Genomic DNA, 20,763 nt, shown 5'->3' with positions numbered 1-20,763 from the left:
TGGTTTAGCTCTGGCTAAACCTGGAGGATTGCGAAAGCAACGAGGAGAGAGAGAGAGGCGATGGAGAGCGCGCAGCAGCGGCGGCGGCCCCGGCACGCTATAGCTATGCGCCGCTACTGCGCATGCGCAACTGGCGAGTGCGGCGGCGGCACCTCTGAGTCACCCGCGCAGCGACGGCGGCGGTGCGCAGCTGTGAGCCGTGTGACGTCACTGCTCCTCGCGCATGCGCAGTATGGCCCTTCCTCAGCTTCGCGAAATGGCACTTACAGAAGGACTGAATTATTTCATTTCATTTTGTTACCTTAAAGAACCACGAGGAGTATTACATAAGGGGTGGGTACATATATTTTGGTGAGCAGGTGTTGACCTAACGAAACATGACTGGTGCCACCGCGGTGGCTCAGTGGCTATGGTGCTCGGCTGCTGACCCGAAAGACGCGGGTTCGATCCCGGCCGCGGCGGCTGGAATTTCTTTGGAGGAGAAATTCTAGAGGCCCGTGTACTGTGCGATGTCAGTGGACGTTAAAGAACCCCAGGTGGTCGAAATTTCCGGAGCCCTTCACTACGGCGTCTCTCATAGCCTCAGTCGCTTTGGGACGTTAAACCCCATAAACCAAACCAAACCGAAACATGACTGGTAACATTATTGGCAAAGTTGGATGAGCACATGATGGCTGCGATGCCGTTGGGTAGGTCGTTCCAGTCTGCTGCAGTACGGGAAAAAAATGATGCGGCGAAGGTGGTAGTACGGGAACGATGTCTGGAAACTTGAAAAGGATGACGAGTGCGATGAGATATGCGGGCTGGAAGGACGATGTAAGGTGCGCGGCCTAGTGAACTGTGGAAGAATTTATGGAACAAGCAAAGGCTGGCAATGCGGCGACGAAATGATAAGGGCAATAAGTCGGATTCAGCTTTCAACGCTGATACACTGATGTCGTAAGAATACGATGAATGGATGAATCTGGCTGCTCTGTTTTGGACTGATTCGAGTACATTTATAAGGTAAGCTTGGTGCGGGTCCCAAATGGGTGAGGCATATTCTAATTTTGGTCTGACAAGGGATTTGTATGTTAAGAACTTTACATGTTTAGGGGCTTGGCGGAGATGACGTCTTAAAAATCCAAGTGTTTTATTAGCAGATTAAATTATTAAGCAATGTGTTTAGTGTACCGGGCGAAATAATGTAAAAGTGATCATGATGAAGTGACCGCCACCGTGGCTCAGTGTTTATGGCACTCTGCTGCTGTCGCGAAAGACGTGGGTTCGATCCCGGCCCCGGCTTTCGCATTTCCATGGAAGCGAAATGCTAGAGTCTCGCGTACTGTGCAGTGTAAGTGCACGTTAAAAAACCCCAGGCGGTCGAAATTTCCGGAGCCTTTCACTACGGCGTCTCTCATAGCCTTAGTCGCTTTGGGACATTAAACCCCATAAACCTAAACCTAAACCTAGTATAGGACCGCCACTGAGGTCCCATACTAGGGACCTCCACCTAGTGCTTGTAAGGATCGGTCCCTTACGGGCTGATCCAAACATACCCCCTGTCCCTTCTTAATAAATGTTTTCACCACCGCCACCATTCTGCTACATGAACACCTAGCGTGCGTCCGGCGCCCAGCGTTGATCTGTACTCTCTCCTTCCGAATCACTCTCCGACGCGGGTTTCTGCACGCTTTCTCCTCACCCTATCCTCCTTGCGGAATGGGATGGGTGGATGGAAGATAGGAGGATCCCCTTTGATGGGTTGGTTTATGGTGTTTAGCGTCCCAAAGCGGCTTCGTCTGTGAAAGACGCCGTAGTGAAGGGCTCTGGAAATTTCGACCACCTGGGGATCTTTAACGTGCACTCACAGCGTTTTATCTGCTGTGGGGAATCTGAGCCTTGCAAGCCTGTAGTGCTGCAGGACCACCTGCAGCACTACCACCTGTCCTTGCCGGAGTATAGAGCGGGCGGGCTGCACGAACCAGCTCGGTGGCACAGTTCTCGAGCTATGTTATGAGGCGCTTCATTACCAGCAGCAAGGGAGGCATGAGCAGGCGTCCAGAGTAGGCGAATGCGCCGTGTGGGCTGATAATTTTTCAGAATTCATGCTGCTTGTGGGGAGATTCTCACCAACGTGTAGTTACGCATCGCCAATTTTGAGTCGCTGACAACGGTTTCTGCCGAGGATCCCGCAATGGCTAGATCAATGGCAGTTGCTTTCCAACACGTGCGTGCTGAGTGAGTAGTGCCCCCAGTTATGAGTGCACCACGTTCCATGGTGACCACAGCCGCCATCTTGTCAGCCGAAGAATCTGCTGCATCTACATATACCACAGAAGTATCATTAAGAAAGCGTTTGCCTAATGATTTGGCTCTCTCAGCACGACGTTCAGCGTGGAGACTGGGTGCATGTTCCGAGGTATTGGAGGAATGACCAGAAGCTGGCGTGTATGTTTGGGAAGGTCAGTTGCTGGTCAGCCTTGTCATTCGTATGTTATGCCTAGTGTGGACAGAATATGCCTGCCAGTTGCTGTGGCGATAGTCGATAGTCGTTCGTATTACCCGGCCGCGGCGGTTCACTTTCTTTGGAGGAGAAATTCTAGAGGCCCGTGTACTGTGCGATGTCAGTGCACGTTAAAGAACCCCAGGTGGTCGAAATTTCCGGAGTCCTCCACTACGCCATCTCTCATAGCCTTAGTCGCTTTGGGACATTAAACCCCATAAACCTAAACCTAAACCTAGTCGTTCGTATTGCGAGACTGTGACCGCTCCATTAATCTCACTTAGGGTGTTATGAAGACCGAGACCTAACACTTTCTCAGTCCCTGTGTGCATGAATCAACGTTTTTAGATCAGAAACGTTGGCATGGATAGCCCAACTGCCTGTTTGACGCATTTTCTGATTAAGGCTTACACTTACTCTTCTTCAGCTGTCTTGAGATGTAGGTAAGGGCATATGTAAGCTATGCGGCTGATCACAAAGGCTCGCACTAAACGGAGAGTATTACTATCCCTCAAGCCTGAGTGGTGGATGCTAATGCGTCGGAAGAGGCGCATAATTTGCTGCGAGGTTCCCTGAAGCTTTTGGATTGCGTCACCATTGAAGCCGTGTTCTTGTAGCATTAGGCCCAAGATTTTAATTTTTGGTACTCGAGGAATGGCGACTCCGCGAATACTGAGTTCGATGGCCGGGGGGGGGGGGGGGGGGGGGGCGCAAGGGATCTGATTTTGCGGAATACGAGAAATTCAGATTTGCCTGGAGAGCACCGCAGCTCCGTTGGGGTCTACGTAGTTCCCTACGATATTGATGGCACGCTTGAGTAAACTTCAAACTAACACCTATCGAAATCCCCAATTGTGTAGCTTCTATTCGGAAGTATTCTACTCAGATAAAGGCAAAAATTGTGATAGCAAAGCTGATCTAAATTATATGATCTGGAACTGCCCGCAGTCCCTACCCGCGAGTTAATTCATTACCGACTCTGATCATTGGGAGGCTCTAATGCTCAGCCCCGACCCGGGGACACAGATCAAGCTCCTCCAGCTGGCCGCCGTTTATGCGGGGGGCGACTTCGAGTCGCTCCTCGGTATCCGCTAGAAATAAACTTTCACCACCACCACCACGTGCACTGGCATCGCACAGTACACGGGCCTCTAGAATTTCGCCTCCATCGAAATTCGACTGCCGCAGCCGGGATCGAACCCGGAGCGTCCCCTTTGAAAGGGGGTGGGTGGAATGTCAGTGCACTTTAAAGAACCCCTGGTGGTCGAAATTTCCGCAGCCCTCCACTACGGCGTCTCTCATAGCCTGAGTCGCTTTGGGACGTTAAACCCCATAAACCAAACCAAACCAAACGAATGACCTTGAGCCGTCGCCTAGCAACCGCAGCAGTTGCTGCCTCCGCACTTCGCCAGATGGCGCTGCCGTCGCCGGCGCTCGCTTCGCCAGACTGAACACGCTTGACCACAAGCGAATCCTGAGCGTAGCCAAGCAGCCGTTGCTTTCGCAACACAACCAGGTTTAACCACAGCTAGACCACTGCCCTTTTTTGTTAACTGGCCTGTAAATTGATCTTAAAATTCGCGATATTTTTCACTTCCACCGCCTATTTATTTATAGTACTATTGTTTGAAGGTTTGAAGGTTTGAAGGTTTATTTCCGCAACTAGGTGTTGCGAGGACAGCCAGGGAAAAAGCTGTATAGATAGCTTGAGAGGTCCTGGCTTCCTCTTACAGTGCAGCATTGACGGCGGCGGAACAGCACATCAAACAAATTGTAAGAAAAAACTCGTATGTTCTGTACATAGAATGACACATGTACTTTCAGTAAGCAGTACATTCTGCTTGTAAAAGAAAAAAGAACTATATTAGGTCAAAGAGACTATAAAGGCAAACACAGGGAGGAAAAAATAAAGGACAGCAGAACTGACAGGTGCACTCAAAATGGTAATAGCAAGAAAAAAAAGAACTACACGAATATTTGGGGCAATTCCTTCAGAGAAATATTGGAGACATCAAGATTCTTGTGGCAGTACAACTGGTTCAAAAGTGTCGGTAAGGTATGCTGCAACATTTGTTTGCCATAGTTTGTACGGCATTTCTTAACATTCCAAGGCTCTGCTGCGCGGGTATCATACACAGTTCTGCTTTGCTCTAACCTAGCAAGTGTAAGTAAGAAGTCATCATTTTTCATTATGGCGAGTTTATATTTATAGCACAGCCTATAGGTATACACGGATTTCATTGGAATAACGTTGTGTCGGTGGAAAAGGCTCGCAGTGTGGATGTATGGATGGATGGATGGAAAACTTTATTGAGCAAGTGAGTTTGGACCGTACAAGGTCTCAGGGCCACCGCACAGCCCTCACATTACGCGCATGTGTCCAGGCCACGTAGGGCCACGGCACTGGCACCCCGGTTCACACAGCGAAGTTGCGCTACCGGGTCCTGCGACGCAAGGAGGGCCTCCCATTCCTCCCATGTACCGATGGCGGGCTGTCCCTGCGGGGGAGGATCGGCAGGGCAGCCGAAGAGGATGTGGTCTAGGGTGGCGTGCGGTTCTCCGCAGAGAGTGCACTCGGGGGAAACATGGCGGAAGTGGGATAGAAGCTGAGGGGTAGGAAGAGTTCGGGTCTGGAGTCGCCTCCAGAGGATTTGTTGGGAGTGGATAGACTCTATCCCCCTCCCCACCCCCGCAGTGTGGATGAAATACGGCACTTTACATGCAATGCGTATAATACGTTTTTGTAAGACAGTGAGTTTGTTAATATTTTCAGCTGTTGTTGTTGCCCACACCATACATCCGTAGCTGGCTATGGAAGAGAACAAAGAGTGAGAAAGTAACATGTTGACTGACGTAGGAAAATTGAAGCAATGGCGGCGCATGATACCAACTGTTCTGGAAAGTTTCTGAACGACGTAATTAATATGGTCATTCCACGACATATCTGCTGCAAAGTAAACGCCCAGAGTTTTCACAGACTGCACAAATTCTATTCTGGTATTGTTTAATTCAATTAGAGGAAGTTCAAAGTGTTTGTGACGTGGGTGGAACATGACGGCTGCACTTTTACTAACGTTAATTCTGAAGTGATTATCAGCAGTCCAAGTATTTATTTCTTTTAAGGTTTTATTAGCTCGATTTGCGAGATCAGCCGTTGAAGTACCCGAAAAAAACAGACTAGTGTCATCTGCATAAATTATGTACTTAGCAGTGCTATCGGTGCGAACAATATCATTAATATAAAGAACAAAAAGAAACGGACCCAAAATGCTCCCTCGCGGAACGCCAGAAGCTACCGCTTTCAACTGGGAGCATTCGCCGGCAATACTAACAAACTGAGATCTATGTCGCAAGTATGAGGAAATCAGCATATGGGCTATGCCTTGTTATGTCAAAACCAAGGGCTTCACGGAGTGTGACTGTGCCTGCTTCGAGATCCGGAAGGATACCATCACATTCGAGTATGAGGTGCTCAATTGTGTCTACAGACAGACCACAGACAGCACATGTGCCATCTAGCCGCCGCGGTGGCTCAGTGGTTGTGGCGGTCGGCTGCTGACCCGAAAGACGCTGGTTCGATCGCGACCGCGCCAACAATATTCCAACAGCTCTCTGATTTACTCCTAATCACGACTGAACTTCTGCCCTTAAGCACAGAACCGCATTCCTAAAAGTAAATCCCGGCACTATTATTCCTTTCCGAATATCTCTGAGTACTTCATATTTGTTGTATCCCCGTAATGCCCTATGTTTCGGTTTGGTTTGGTTTGGTTTGGCCCTATGTTTCACAATTCCAGCAGCTCTTCAACTTTTCGCACTAATACACTGTTCGCGCTTCTTCGTGTATATGCATCTGCTTTTAGCGCTCTTATCGAAGTTCAGTTGTGTCTGAAAGAATTTACCAAATGAAAATATCTGCCCTTTGTATAGCCATACCCCAAGATATCTGTATTCGGCCACTCTCATGGCCTTGTATTGTAAGCACCAGATTAGTTATATCATTGAGAATCATCACACCTGACTTAGTTGCGCTGAAACTAAAAATTGGCAGTGGTCTGACTCTGGTTAAACAGGGTAAATTGCGTAAGCAATGGCGTGCGCGTTCTTCTGGCGATTCTTCGGCGCGTTGCTTTCGCCTGGTAGAACTGTGGCGTTCCTGAGCAGTCAGGTGTTGAGATTCATCGGATAACGTGGAACCACTCTGCGAGGTAGAATGTTGTCTCCGAGCTGCATCCTTAGCACGATGCTTTGCAAGACGTTCTTCATGCTGTTCTGGCGTCTCTTGTGCACGTTGTCGCTTTCTCGCTTCTTCCTGTCGCTGTCACTTTTCCTTAGAGGTCCGCATAGCAAAGCATTCACGCCAAGGCAAGCGCGTATTAAGCATGAAATGCTTTTAGCTCCCGTTGTCGGCAGTGTGGTGACGTCACGCTGAGACCGAGAGCCATCATCCGGGCACTGAATTCCACTCATCCGGGCACTGAATTCCAGTCATCCGGGCTCTGAAACGAGAACATCCGGGCACCGTACGAGACTTGACGAGATTTAACGAGACTCTCTAAGCCCTCCTACACGACCGGCATGCAAGAGCCGGTTGGTCTCCAAATGAGACAAAAAATAACTGCTGCCAGTGCCTTCTCAATGTTTATCAAGATATCAGTGGAGCTGTGGGTTTGATAATGCACGGAATTATAATTTCCGATTTCTAATAACGCGTGCAAAAAGCACATAAATGCCACGTTACACTTCGTTGTCATACGTGATCCGGGGGAGAAGCGCTGCGTTCAAAGGGCAAGGCATCGCGCCGAACGGGTGGTGGCGTTCCTCCCTTCCTTTACGGTGCGGTTCGGGTGTCCACCGAGATGGCAGAGAATTACTGCGCCATTTCCTTTCCTCAAAAAACCTTGCGTTCAAATGGCAAGGCATTGCGCTGAACGGGTGGTGGCGTTCCTCCCTTCCTGTACGGTGCGGTTCGGGTGTCCACCGAGATGACATTAGGCCCGTAAACATTTCATGCTTACTCTACTCTCGTTTACGGGAGAGGCAGAGATTTTTATAGACGCTTTACAGCGCGGGAGCATGGGCGCCGCCATGTTTGGTCACGTGACCATTCCGCCACGCTGACAAGAAGTCCACAGAACGCCTTCGCCCATTCGGCTGTACGCCTTGCTCGTAGGTAAATTGGTTTTTGAGGAGAGGAAATGTATCTGTCTCGCACATTTCGGTGGACACCTGAACCTCGCCGTAACGGGAAGGGAGGACGACGGGAGATAACGAAGACACCGCATTCACTAGACGTGACGCGCCTTCGTTCAATCCAAACCAGCGAGCTGGCATGGCGGAAATAACATAGTTTGGCAAAGCCGAAGAAAGCCTCACTTGAATAAATTTCCGCAGGAAAGGGTCGCGTTGATCTCGAAGAAACAGAAATCTTGACACCACCTGCCTGGTGGTGGTGGTGGTGTAAAACATTTATTTATACTATATACAAGAGAGGTATTGCTTGGACCGTGCCTGAAGGGCCCGGCCCTCACAATAACTAGGAGGGATCCCTAGTCCGGGACCCCTGTGGCCTCCGCGGCGGCCCGGGCTCTTGTCACCAGGGCTCGTTGGTCCTGGAGAGTTGAGCAGACGAGCAGGGCAGCCTCCCAGTCCTCTCGGGTGGGGTGGGGGTGGGGTGGGAAAGCAGGATTGGCAGGGCATGCCCACACCATGTGATACGTGTCCGCAAACACTTCCCCACAGTGTGGACACTCGCCCGAAAATGCCGAATTGAAATGTTTGAGCACTGCCGGGCACAGTACCGTGTTGGTGTAGAGGCGAAGTAGCCAACGCTCCTCTGCCTTATTGAGTCCTTTACAGGGGGTGGGTATCGGCCGTGAGCGTTTTGATACAGGAGAGAGATCTCCCGAAAAGTAATAGCCGGATTAAAATCAGTAGCCGGATCAGGCGGCGAGAGAGGCGATGCCCGGTGGTTAAGCGCGCGGGCGGTAGTGTCCGCTACCTTATTTCCCTCTATCCCCGCATGTGCTGGGGCCCAGATGATGGTACGCCAGGTTGGGAAATCCCGGTACTCACAACTGTGTAAAATTTGGAAAGCACGATCTGGAATTTGGCCCTGTTCAAAATTGCGGCAAGCTTCTCTTGAGTCGGTGATAATGACTCGGGACGCTGGATCCGCAGCTGCAAGTGCGATAGCAACTTCCTCCGCGAATGTAATGTTGGGGGCACGGAAGGTGAGGCCCTGAACTGGGTTGTTTTGGTGGACAACGGCAGCCGTGTACCAACCCCCATGGTGTGGACCTGCCGCGTCCGTGTAAAATACCCCTGGTCGAGCACCGTACTGCTTGGAAATGGCCTCCGCTCGCGCGAGGCGGCGGCCATCATGGGCATCTTTTGTCATGTTATTGGGGAGGGGGCGAACCTTTAGTGCGAAGCGCCAGGCCTCGGGCATGGATACCCGCTTCTCCTCTTGGGTTGTGTAATTGATGTGGAGGCGGGTCAGTAGGCGGCTACCCGCACGTGTTTTGCTTAACCGCAAGTATTGATTGCTGAGATGAGCCTCGCGCAGCTCCCCAAAGGTGTTCGTCATCCCCAGGCCGAGGAGACGTTGGTTAGATGTTGCAATTGGGAGGTCTAGAGCTCTTTTATAGATTTTTCGGAGAATCACTTCGAAAGCGTTCTCATCGCATTTGCGCAGGTGGAGGTACGGTGCCGAATACAGGATTCGACTGGTTACGAATGCATTCGCCAGCCGCAGGGCGTCTTTGCATCGCAACCCCCCTCGTTTGTTTGATACCCGGCGGACCATACGGCCCACCTGATCCCCCACCTTGCGGAGTTGCTTCAGCGTGGTGTCAATCTTGCGGTTCTTTTGTATGTAGAGTCCCAATACTCTGATTTCATCTTGTTCAGGTATCGGGCCACTAAGCAGGGAGAGGGCAATTTTGGTTGTGCACCTTGGATTGGGACGTATGTGCACGAATTCCGATTTGTTCGGGGAGCACTCAAGGCCGCAGCAGTGTGCATAATCGTCCACAATAGCCGCCGCTTGCTGCAGGTTGGCCTCGATTTCTCCAACCGAACCGTGTGTTGCCCAGAGGGTGATGTCGTCCGCGTACAGGGCATGCTGCACACCCGGGACCTCACCCAGCAGGGTAGGGAGCTTCATCATGGCCAGATTGAAGAGAAGAGGCGAGAGGACTGCTCCCTGTGGAGTCCCTCGCGTACCAAGTTGGTACGGGCCATGTTCACTGTCTTGGAGTCGGATATATGTTTGCCGATCTGTGAGGAATTGCTTGATATATTGGAATGTGTTGTATCCACAGTTCACTTGGGACAGGTGGGAGAGGATGATATCATGAGTAACATTGTCGAAAGCCCCCCGCAAGTCCAATGCGAGGACCACCTTGTCATCGCTAGGGTGCTCGACGGGATCAAGAATCTCTCTATGAAGTTGCAGCAGCACATCTTGTGCGGACCGGTGTGGGCGGAACCCGTACATGGTGTCTGCAAAGGCGTTGTGCGTTTCTAGGTAGGTGGATAGTCTGTCACGGACCCTGGTCTCCATCAACTTCCCCACACAAGAAGTGAGAGATATGGGCCGGAGGTTGTCAGTGTTGAGAGGTTTGCCTGGTTTGGGTATGAATGTGACGAGAGCCGTCTTCCAATCCACTGGGAGAGGCGTACCTCCCGTCCAGATGGCATTGAAGTATTCGAGCAGCCGCTCGTAGGCCGGTTCGGGTAGGTTAGCGAGAAGTTTCACAGTTACCTTGTCCCTGCCCGGGGCTGTCCCTCGTTTCATTTTGGCCAGGGCCGCTTTGAGGTCGTGAAGCTGGAACGTTCGATCCAGCTCTGCGTTCTCAGAACCTGCATAAGAGTACGCCGGACCACGCGAATCCTGGTCTGTGTACAGATATTTGTCTCGGAGCGCGTCAGCCAGTTTGGCTGTGTCTCCGTTGAAGGTGTGAATTGCGCGTTGAAGATGTTTTTGTGTTTCGGTGCGGGTTTGGGTCGGATCAATGAGGGCGCGGAAAAGGCGCCACGTGCTCCGGCTCGACATTTGCCGAGCAGCGGTGTTGCATCGGTCTACCCAGTTCGAGTCGGCGAGTTGGGCCGCATACTCTGCCGCTTGTTGGGTGAGTTCCGCGATGCGGATTTTGAGTTGCCGATTGTACTTCTGCCGGCGCCATCGGCGGACGAGGCTGTGCCGGGCCTCCCAGAGGTGGAGGAGGTGGTTGTCCACCGCCGGGTTCGCCTCTGAGAGCTGAACGTGGTTTTCGGTATCTTTGAGTTGGCAGATGAGGTGTTGTGACCAGGTAGTGTAACCTTGATCCGCTATAGGGGTAGGGTTAGTGTAGTTGGATCTGAATTTGGTCCAGTCTGGAAGGGTTGCTTTAGTGTGAGGTCTGGTAAGGGGTTTGGTGCGGATTGTGGTCGCAAGAATGCAGTGGTCGCTACCCAGGGTTTCCTCGGTGTTGTGCCATTCTGCATATCTAATATTTTTGGTAAAGGTGAGATCTGGGCACGTGTCGCGTACGTGCCACGGAGTTCCCAATGCGAGTGGGTTGTGCAGGATCCGTGTGAAGAGTAAGGCCCAACGTTGACGCAAGTTCCGCCAGCTTGCGTCCTCGTTTTTCTTCACGTATGTATCCCCATAAGGGGCTGGGAGCATTAAAGTCCCCAACGATTATGAGGGGATCCCTGTTCGCCAACTTTAACGCCTGACTGAATAAGTCTGCAAATGTGACGTTTGGAAGTTTGGGAGAGCTGTAAACGTTGAGTACGTGTAATGGGGGGTCCTGTTTGCGTAGCGGAAGGATCGTCACCATCGCATACGAGAAAAGCGCCTTGTAATCCAGGTCCACCGGGGAGGCCGTATAATTTTTATGTACGCAGAGGCAGCTCTGCGCATCCTGCTGATACACTGAGTAATTTGTGAGGGTGGCTGCGTCCCCCGGCTCTTGGAGGGCCACTACAGCAGGAGGACTGGGGAACGTTGTTAAGAAAAGCCGTAGGTCGGCCCGCTTAGTACGGGCCTTGAAACCTCTGCAGTTCCACTGTAAAATTTGGACAGGGGCCGAATTGCTGCGTGAGTACCATCGCGGTTTATGAATGTCCGCCATGATTATGATTAGAATTTATGCTTACTGGGAAGGGGCCCGCCTCTGAGCCGGGTGCCCCAATGACAGCAGGTTGCGTCACGCTGGGCAGGTTGAGGGCGGGCTCCTGTTCCTCATGTGCGACTTTTGGTCTACCAGCCTTAATATTGGGGCTGCTCATACGCTTGAGTTGGCCGGAGCGCCTGGTAGTTAGAGTTTGTTTCGTCATATGTGCGGCTATAATGGTAGGAATTTTGTCTAGAGCCGCCTTGATGGTGGTTGCGATTTGCATTTCTAAGGCGGAGAATGCGGAGTTCATCTGGGCCTCCAGTGCGCTAACCCTCGCCTCAAGCGCAGACTGGGCGGTTGCAGTCTGCGCGTTCGCCGGTGTGTCGCTATCCATCTCCTCCACCGCGGGGGGAGTGGGCATTTGGGTTTGAAAATTTTGGCGCGCCTCAGTGAGGGCAAGACGCTTCTGTAGGTTAGCGATTTCCTCTATGAGGGCGGAAGTTTGGGATTGCTCGGCCGTTTTTGTCGGCGGTTTGGAAGGGGGGGTATGAGGAGGGGCTGCCCTGCCCTTGCTGCTCACCTGGGATCCCTGGATGACGGCTTGCGCCCATGTCCGCGAAGAACCTGGTGGGGGGGTACTCGTTCGTTTCTCCACGTCGGCTTGGGGTGGCGGTGGTACTGCCTTAGGCAACTCCGGCTTGTCGGTAGATGGACCGCCTGGCTTTCCGGGAGATGGACCGCCTGGCTTGCCGGTAGATGGAACGCCTGGCTTGCCGGTAGATGGACCGCCTGGCTTGCTTGGGGGCTGGTTGGCTCCCTTGTCCTTGGCTTGACGGGGCCGCCGTTTCCGGCGTTTACGGCGGCCCTTCTTGTGCGTCAGTCCCTGCTCCGGGCGCAGGGGCTGGGGGGTTCGATACTTTGCAACGCACCCGCGGGCCCCTGTGGTATGGGTTCCGCCGCACAGAGAGCATTTTGGAACGCACTCGGGAGAGACCCGCACCCCCTCAACGAGCTCGGCTTCTTGGCCGCACACACCACATTTGTCCGGTCTTGGGCCGGGGCAGGCGTCCATACGGTGACCGACAACACCGCAGTGACCGCAGGCCGGGATGGTGCGCTGGTATTCACGGACTTGGATGAGCATGCACTCGTAATGTACGTAGCGCGGCTTCAGCTTTCCGGAAAATGTTATTCGCGCCTTGTTTGACGTGCCGAATTTGCGTATATCCAGAATCTCGCCATGGCGCCACTCGAGACTTGAGCGGAGGGATTCCGCTGTGTCTGTATTTCGTACTGTTACCACGCCGTAACAGACGTTACCACCATCTTGCCTTAGGTGGCCTGTAAGTTGGACTTTCTTATTTTGCAGATTTATCTCGAAGTCCCCGATAATTTTATCTGCAATTTCAGCTTTTGAAGTGTAAATTAGAATTAAATTTTGGTCGCGTACCGGAAGAATTGTGAAAAACTGCGAGCAGTCCGGTCCGAGGTAGGCTATGAACGCCCGCCCGTATCCGTTCTCCTCGAATACCTCTTGCAATGATACTCGAGTTCGCGGCTTGAGGACTACCACGAAGTCTTCGGGTGTCGGTTTTGGTAATGGCTGCGGCCTCCAGGTCGTAAGAGGCCGGCCCGCTGTGCGTTGAGCGGAGTTGTCGGAGCTGGCGCCGGCGGCGGGAACGGCAGGGGTGGCCGCGTCGACGGACGCCGCTTTTAGGGCACGGCCCTGCGCTCGGCGAGCTACCGCGGCAGCGAGCGCGGCGTTCTTGAAGCTTGCTGCTGTTGTCTCACCCAGGTTCTGGGGATGAACGGTGGTCCACGCCATCGCCTCCGGGTCATATCCCTGGCTGGTGGCTTGTTGGAAGGCCATATTATCGCAGAGCAGGCGCTCCGCCGCGCCAGGCGTTCGCGCCGCTGTCAGGCCTAGCGGCGCCGTCCAGCGTGGTCGAAACTTCGCTTTGCCAGGATTTGTAAAAGGGGATCTCACCTCGGAAAAAAAAAGATATCCGCCGATCCCCTGTGACTTCCGGAGCACGGTGGTGCAGGTGTTGTTGGCCCGGGGTGGACACCACCTGCCTCAGGTACAAGTGTGGCAAGGAAAGACCCCCTTTTCTCAAACGCAGAAATAAGTTATCACGTTTAGTCCTCCCCCGTGAGGACTGCCAAACAAAAACTGCGAAGAGACGATGAAACTTTTGAATACTAAGTCGAGAGCATGAAAGGACCTGCAACAAACAGCACACTTTTGAAACCAGATATACATTGCATATGTTTGCGCGCGTGAATACAGACAGTTCCTTTCCCGACCATTTCTGTGCACGCGTGGAGAGTTCTTGAATTTTTCCTTCCAAAAGTCATCGTTATCTCGATACTTGTCAAGAGGTACTATGTTATTTCCAGTGTGGACGGGATGAGATACAGTGCAAGTAGGTTTTTGAAAGAAGTGGCCTTTGCTTTCCGGTTTCATAATGCTCGCTTCAGTTTGAAATATCTTTCTAATGTCACGCGTAAGAAATTGTTAAAAGATTTGCTTGACTATGTCTTCCCGGAGCCAATCTATCGATCTTTGTATAGTGGATGACAAGCAGGAATTGTTTTAAAGAGAGTACGAAAAATGGTGGTGCCAGCGGTTGTGAAGACGTTTTTCTTCAAGTTACAAATGGGACGTTCCCGGAAACATGGATGGAGGAGAAGGGATTGTTTTTACTATGGGGTGCTGACTGCTTGTTGTGTCACAAACCAGAGTCAATAGAACACGTCTTTATTAATTGCTGGGATGCGCTGCTCTTTTGGGACGTGCTCCAGCGTACAATAAAGACTTACCCTTGACGCCGTATGGGATACGATTCCTGGACGTTGAGCCGGATCTTTATAAATATGATGTAATTTTCCTGCATGGCCTGCACAGTATTTGGCGAATTAGGATGGCTGTACGACAGTGCGATGAAGATGCACGTTCTGTCCGCGATTACTTCAAAGAAAACATATTTAAGCTACGTGAGGTGTACAAGGAGCTATGTTTTGGAGATGAAGTTATCGAGTTGATGGGAGAGTTGTGTTCCCTGAAACAGTTTTGATTTTCTCACGCGAGGGAAACACATGTCCGCTCTTGATGTTTGAGAATGCAGCGCAGAACATCTGTTTATGATCTGTTGTAATCTGTCAAAACAGGCGATAAAGACAAAAAAAAATCAGGGGGCACTTTGACTGTCTAAAGTGGGTAGAGGCGGAAGCGTTTTCCGCACCACCTTCGCTGTTTCTGTGGCACTGGTGGCGTCACATGTAATTGAGTACTAATTACTAAGTGATGACAAATCACTGATTAATGGTTAATTACTGTTTAATGCCTGAATACTAATTAAATGCTAATTAATGACGCTTAAGCTTCGCCTTTAGGAGTGGAACGCGACAGCGTGTTGTAGCGCTGCCAGGGAGTCCACGGAACGCCATCACCCGTTCGGCGCGATGCCTTGCCCTTTGAACGCAACGCTTTTTTGAGGAAAGGAAATGGCGCAGTAATTCTCTGTCATCTCGGTGGACACCTGAACCGCACCGTAGAGGAAGGGAGGAAGTGGGAGTGAAAGTAGATAGATAAAGAGGAGCCGTAATGAAGAAAATGAAAATTGTATTTGAGGAAAAGAAATTACGCAGTAACTGTGTCACAAAATTCAGGGGGGCACTTTTTTGACCTAAAGTGTGGTCACTGATGTGTGGTTAAGATGTTAAGCTTCGCCGCTAAGAGTGGAACGCGACAGCGTCTTGCAACGCTCCCAAGGAGTCCATAGAACGCCATCGCCCATTCGGTTCTATACGCCTCGCTCGTCGGTAAATTGGTTTTTGAGGAAAGGAAATGTATCTGTCTCTCATTTGTCGGTGGACACCTAAACCTCGCCGGAAGAAAATGGAGGAGAATGAGAGTGAGTGAAGACACCGTATTCACTAGACGCGCCTTTGTTCATTCCAAACCATCGAGCTGGCATGGCGGAGTGGATAGCATGCTCCTCTCTCACGCCGAAGACCGGGGTTCGATTCCTGAGCTCGACCAATTTCTTAATCGGTTTTATTTATTTATATGGCCTGACTAGTAAAGCTAATTAGGCTAATTGGGTAATTAAGCAATTAACTAAGCTCAGTCCCACTTACTTGGAGCATCACTATACGATCCCTTCAATTGGTTGCATGGTTTAAAGGCAAAGTAGAATTGGCCCCGTTTGAAATTCGGGCACTGTGACGTCACGACCGTTTCCACCAATTGAAAAGCGTGACATTTTCTGTCGACAACTGCTGCTTACAACGATGAGACATTAAAGGCTTCCGCCTTAAAAAGCTGGCATGGCGGAGTGGTAGCGTGCTTGTCTCGCACTCCGGAGACCCTGGTTCGATTCCCCAGCTCGACCAATTTCTACTCGGTTTTATTTATTTATCTGAACTGACTACAAAGGTTAATTACGCTAATTGGTTAATTAAGTAATTAACTAAACTCAATACCACTTTCTTGGAGCATCATTATACAATTACTTGAATTGATTGCATGGCTACCAACCAAAGTACAATTGGCCCTGTTTGTAATTCGCGCACCATGGCGTCACCACCATTTCGACCAATTGAAAAGCGTGCCATATCTGTCGACAATTCCTGCTTAAACGATGCGGCTTTCATTAAAGGCTTCCGCCTTAAAACTGCTTCACAACAGCTTTGAAACTTCCGCCATCTCTATGCTATGGTGTCGTTTATGCCAAACTTTTCCAATATTTTCCCTATGCCATCAGTACGACTACACGCTTGACGCCAACCACAAATTGCCTTCCAACGTAGACGTATAAGTGGCGAGCACAAGATGCTGTACCGATGTAAAGTGCGGATGCTATTTAAAAAAAGAGCATCCTTTTCCCGAAGATAGTTCTGCGCATGCATTTTAAGTGCGTTCCATGACCTGCGACTAATTTTTATATCTTTTGACTTTCCCCGAGGGTAAAGTAGCACATCTCTAGGCTTCGGCAATAGAAAACGTACTGTAACTCTTGAATGACTGACAGCTGACACCGCAAAGCGCGTGGTGACGGAAGAAAAGGAAGAGAGAGTGAAAATGCCACTGGATTGAGTTGAATGTCCTTTATTGTGCAAGAAAGGCGCATGGCCATGGGAGGTAACGACCAGTGGGTGGGTGGTGGTGAAAACATTTATTAAGAAGGTTGGTTGGTTATGGGGTTTAACGTCCCAAATCGACTAAGGCTATGAGAGGCGCCGCAGTGGAGGGCTCCGGAAATTTCGACCACCTGGGGTTCTTTAACGTGCACTGACATCGCACAGTACACGGGCCTCGAATTTCTCCTCCAAAGAAATTCAGAAGGGACAGGAGGTATGTTCCGATCAGCCCGTAAGGGACCGATCCTTACAAGCACTAGGTGGAGGCCCCTAGTATGGGACCCCAGTGGCGGTGGAAGCATCGCGCTCCGCGGTGTTCCTATCTTGCTCTGTGACAGCGTGACTGTACCAAGCGCTGCACGGCGGCCCGCACGCGTAGCTCATGTAAGGCACGGTCTCTGAGATGGGATGGTAAGGTGGTAATAGTGAAAACTAAATTTATAAACTGGAAATTCAGGTGTTTTGAAAGCCCGTGGGTGCCTCATGGGCTACGAGGTACGCCTGAGCTGAAGGAAATTCTCCACACAGTAAGCATACTGCAGTTTCTCATCGCACTGTGTCGAAGGATGCGACGGCGCATAATCCAATGTAACAAGACTAATAGGAACGTTCTTCCTAAAGTGTTGGAATTTCAATGGTGCCCCACGTATTCTACGCAGCAAATATCAGTTGACGCTGAAGACCACTCCACTTTCGGTGCAATCTGATGTGAGGTGTCCACCTTGTAACTTTCAGCCACTATACCCTTTCCTGAAAGCGAGGTTTAGGCGAATCCATTTAATAATAATAACAATAATAATAATAATTGATTTTTGAGGAAACGAAATGGCGCAGTATGTCTCACATATGTTGGTGGACGTCCGAACTGCACCGTAAGGGAAGGGATAAAGGAGGGACTGACAGAAGAAAGGAAGGAAGAGGTGCTGTAGTGGAGGGCTCCGGAAGTATGTCCACCACCTGGGGATCTTTAACGTGCACTGACATCGCACAGCGCACGGGCGCCTTCTGCGTTTCACCTCCATAGAAACGCTGCCGCCACTGTCAAGTTCGAACCTGGGTACCCCGGCTCGGCAGACGAGTGCTCTAACCACTGAGCCACAGCAGCTGGGGTCACGTTAATATGAAGCAGAAACGCAAAAGGTGCCTGTATACTGCCCGACGACAGTGCAGTAAAGACCCCTGCACTATGGGATCCCTTTCTTTCTTCATTCACTTCCGCCTTCCTCACTTCTCTAATGGCGCGGTTTAGGGGTGCACCGAGAAGAAAGTTATCGCACCTTTCATTTCTTCAAGACCAATTTTATGGATGAGGAGGAAGGAGAGAGGCTTTAATGAATACCGGAGAGGTCTGCCTGGTTGTTAGCCTAGCATGTACTCCAGATGAGGGTGACAGAAGAGAAGAAAAGAGAACGAGAAGAGGGTGAAAAAGAGTTGAAAAGTGAAAAAATTGGCTGTGGCTTAGGTAAGGTCATGCCTGGATATACGTAGCGAAAAGTGCCATGGTCTCTCACACACATCACAAACATGGCCAACGGGTTGTTCACAAAGTCCGACATAAACACTGTGGACGCACGCAGGGAGGAATATGGAAGTAAACGAAGACACTGTTTTCACTAGACGCGCGGTTGTTCATTGCAAACTATCGAGTTGGCTTGGCGCAGTGGTTAGCGTGCACGTCTTGCACTCCGGAGACCCTGGTTCGATTCGCCAACTCGACCAATTTTCTACTCGGTGGTATTTTTTATTTGTGTCGTCTGATTAGAAATTAGGCTAACTACTTAACCGATATCATTCGAATGCCATCGATACCCTGCGCGCCAATGCTGCTAACGCCGGCTTCAATGCCCAGAAGCGGCGGGCCTCCTAGTGGCGCCATCTGTCGTAGACAGAGCAAATTGCTCGGCGGCGCGCCTACGGCGCTGGCATCTGGCGAAGCGCGGCTGAAGCAACGCTTTCAAGGTCAACCGTGGCCAGCGCCGGGAGCTACGTGGCGGCTCGAAACCTAGCGCACTATTGCTTACGCAATAAAACCTAGACCGTCTGCTTCGTAATCGAAAAAATTAACCAGAGGTTCTTGGCTATCTGCTAGTAGTACATAAAATAGCCATGTTTTAACCTGGCTGAACCTAGTAAGATGAGCGAAAGCTCTATTAAACATAGTTATCCAATCTGATGCGTTTCCATGTAAAGATCATGCAGGATCTGCTTGAAGGCGACGATACAATGTCGAAGCACTGGCTTCGGCACGTTGCTCATCCATGTTTTTCTGTTAAGATCAGCACACGCCACACACTTTTATATAGTGAATGGCGCGTCACGCGACTTCCAGCAGTTGCGATAGTACCGTCGGCTCCGCATACGCAGCTGTGGTGAGGCGCAGCGAGTCACGTGATTCGAAGATGACTGGGGTTTAACTCAGTTACACCTAATGAGACGTGCGCAAGCGCAGAGTCGAGCCCCTAACGGCTCCGACTGAAGCGAGCGCGGCGAGGCGCGCGGTGTAATCACGTGCTCAGGTCACGTGGCACGGTGGAGGCTTGGCGCAGTGGTGAGGCGTGCAGAGCGCGCAGGCGGAGCTCGGCTCTAGCTGTGGCCAGTCACGTGGTATGACGTCAGGTGCGTGAAGCCTGGCTCAAGGTCAAATTGAAACCTTGCGGACCTTGGAAGTTGCTACTCGGATAGCGGAGCTATCGCTACAATATTGTCCGCCTATATTAAATGTGGGAGCCTTTGCTCAACGACCTTTCCGGCTAACAGAGTTCGTACAGCCGCCCACAGACTTGACACGAATGATGGAATGCGTGGCCTGGACTGCCGTCAGCGCCATGAAGCCATAGCCATCGGGTGCTAGATAATTCTCTCGGAATGTTCGCGGTGTCTGACGACAGAAGGTGCGAACCGTGGCAGCTTAGCGGGCAGTTCCTGGCTTCCACGGTAAGAAAACTGGAAAGAGCGTTGCCGGGGCCGTGGAGGCCGAATCGGCGAGCAAACAGCTCTGAAACGCCCCCGTGACGAGCTCGCTGTCCACGCGGCGATCAGGCACAAGCGGAAAAGCAGTAAAAGCGAGCTGCGCACCGGCTATCGTCAGCCACCTCAAACATACCGAGAGCATTGTCTCACACCGGTGACTATGGCTTGGTGGCGCTGACGGCAGTCCAGGCCACGCTTTCCGTCATTCGTGTTAAGTCTGTGGGCCGCTGTACGACAGATTATAACCTAGATTACTTTCTCGTAGCCTTCTTTCCATATTTGTCATATAAAGCATGAAAAGCAGCGGTGACAGAGGACAACTTTGGCTTAATCCTTTGCGATCTTCGACAGTTTTACTTTTTATACCTTCAAATGTAATTTCACCTTTATTATCTGGGTTTATTTCTTGTAGAAAATACACTACATCTTGACCGATACCTTCGTCGTTTAATATGTTCGCAGGAGTTCCCTGTTCACGTTTCCCTACGCACCGTTTATGTCCAGGAAGGCAAAATACAAAGGTCAGTTTTCCGCATTAGCTATTTTTATGCATTGGGTAAGCACGAACAGATTATCATATAAGCACCTACCCCTCTTGAACCCATTCTGAAGTTCGCCAAGTATCTTATTACTTCCAAGCCATGTCTGCATTTTCAATTTCACTGCCTGCACTGCCAGATTGTATATAACAGGTGTTATCGTAATCGGTCGAAAGGATCTTATGCGCACCGTATCTCCCTTTTCTTTATAAATCAAATTCATTTTAATCTGTCTGCAGCTGTGCGTAATTTGCTATGACTGTCTCCATTGTTAAATCTCAGCGCCATCTATCAGATGCCTCGCCAATCGCTGTCCTATGTGACAAAGCTGAGCACCTCTTATCAGCGGAGTCCGCGCTCCTGTCTATCTTACTCAGTGTACATGCTCAAGCCTTTTGCGACCGCCCCTTGTTTACAGGTCAGGTGAACGAACACATGTGCTAGTGAATTACATATCAAATGGAAGTTTACGTTAGGTTAGTAAACGAGAGCTGCGCAGCTGTTGACATATTTATTT

At 50.7% G+C, this 20,763-nt stretch overlaps 1 protein-coding gene across 1 annotated transcript in view; it reads right to left on the bottom strand.

Annotated features, from left to right (window-relative positions):
• LOC149360213 (uncharacterized) overlaps positions 1 to 13,604 on the bottom strand; it is an 85,313-nt gene extending 71,709 nt beyond the window's left edge. The window contains exons 1-2 of the mRNA XM_089567807.1: positions 12,367 to 13,604; positions 12,173 to 12,309 (exon numbers count right to left, since the gene is read on the bottom strand). Of these exons, the coding sequence (XP_089423933.1) occupies positions 12,173 to 12,309; positions 12,367 to 13,462 (1,233 nt within the window). The 5' untranslated portion in view covers positions 13,463 to 13,604. The remainder of the gene's footprint in view (positions 1 to 12,172; positions 12,310 to 12,366) is intronic.
• Between the last annotated feature and the right edge of the window lie 7,159 nt (positions 13,605 to 20,763).

This window comes from Amblyomma mixtum, chromosome 2 (genome assembly GCF_055824585.1).
Source record: "Amblyomma mixtum isolate Tamu chromosome 2, ASM5582458v1, whole genome shotgun sequence".
NCBI classification, from domain to species: Eukaryota; Metazoa; Arthropoda; class Arachnida; order Ixodida; family Ixodidae; genus Amblyomma; species Amblyomma mixtum.
Note: the sequence above shows the minus strand (reverse complement) of the source record. Positions and strands in the feature narration are given on the sequence as shown.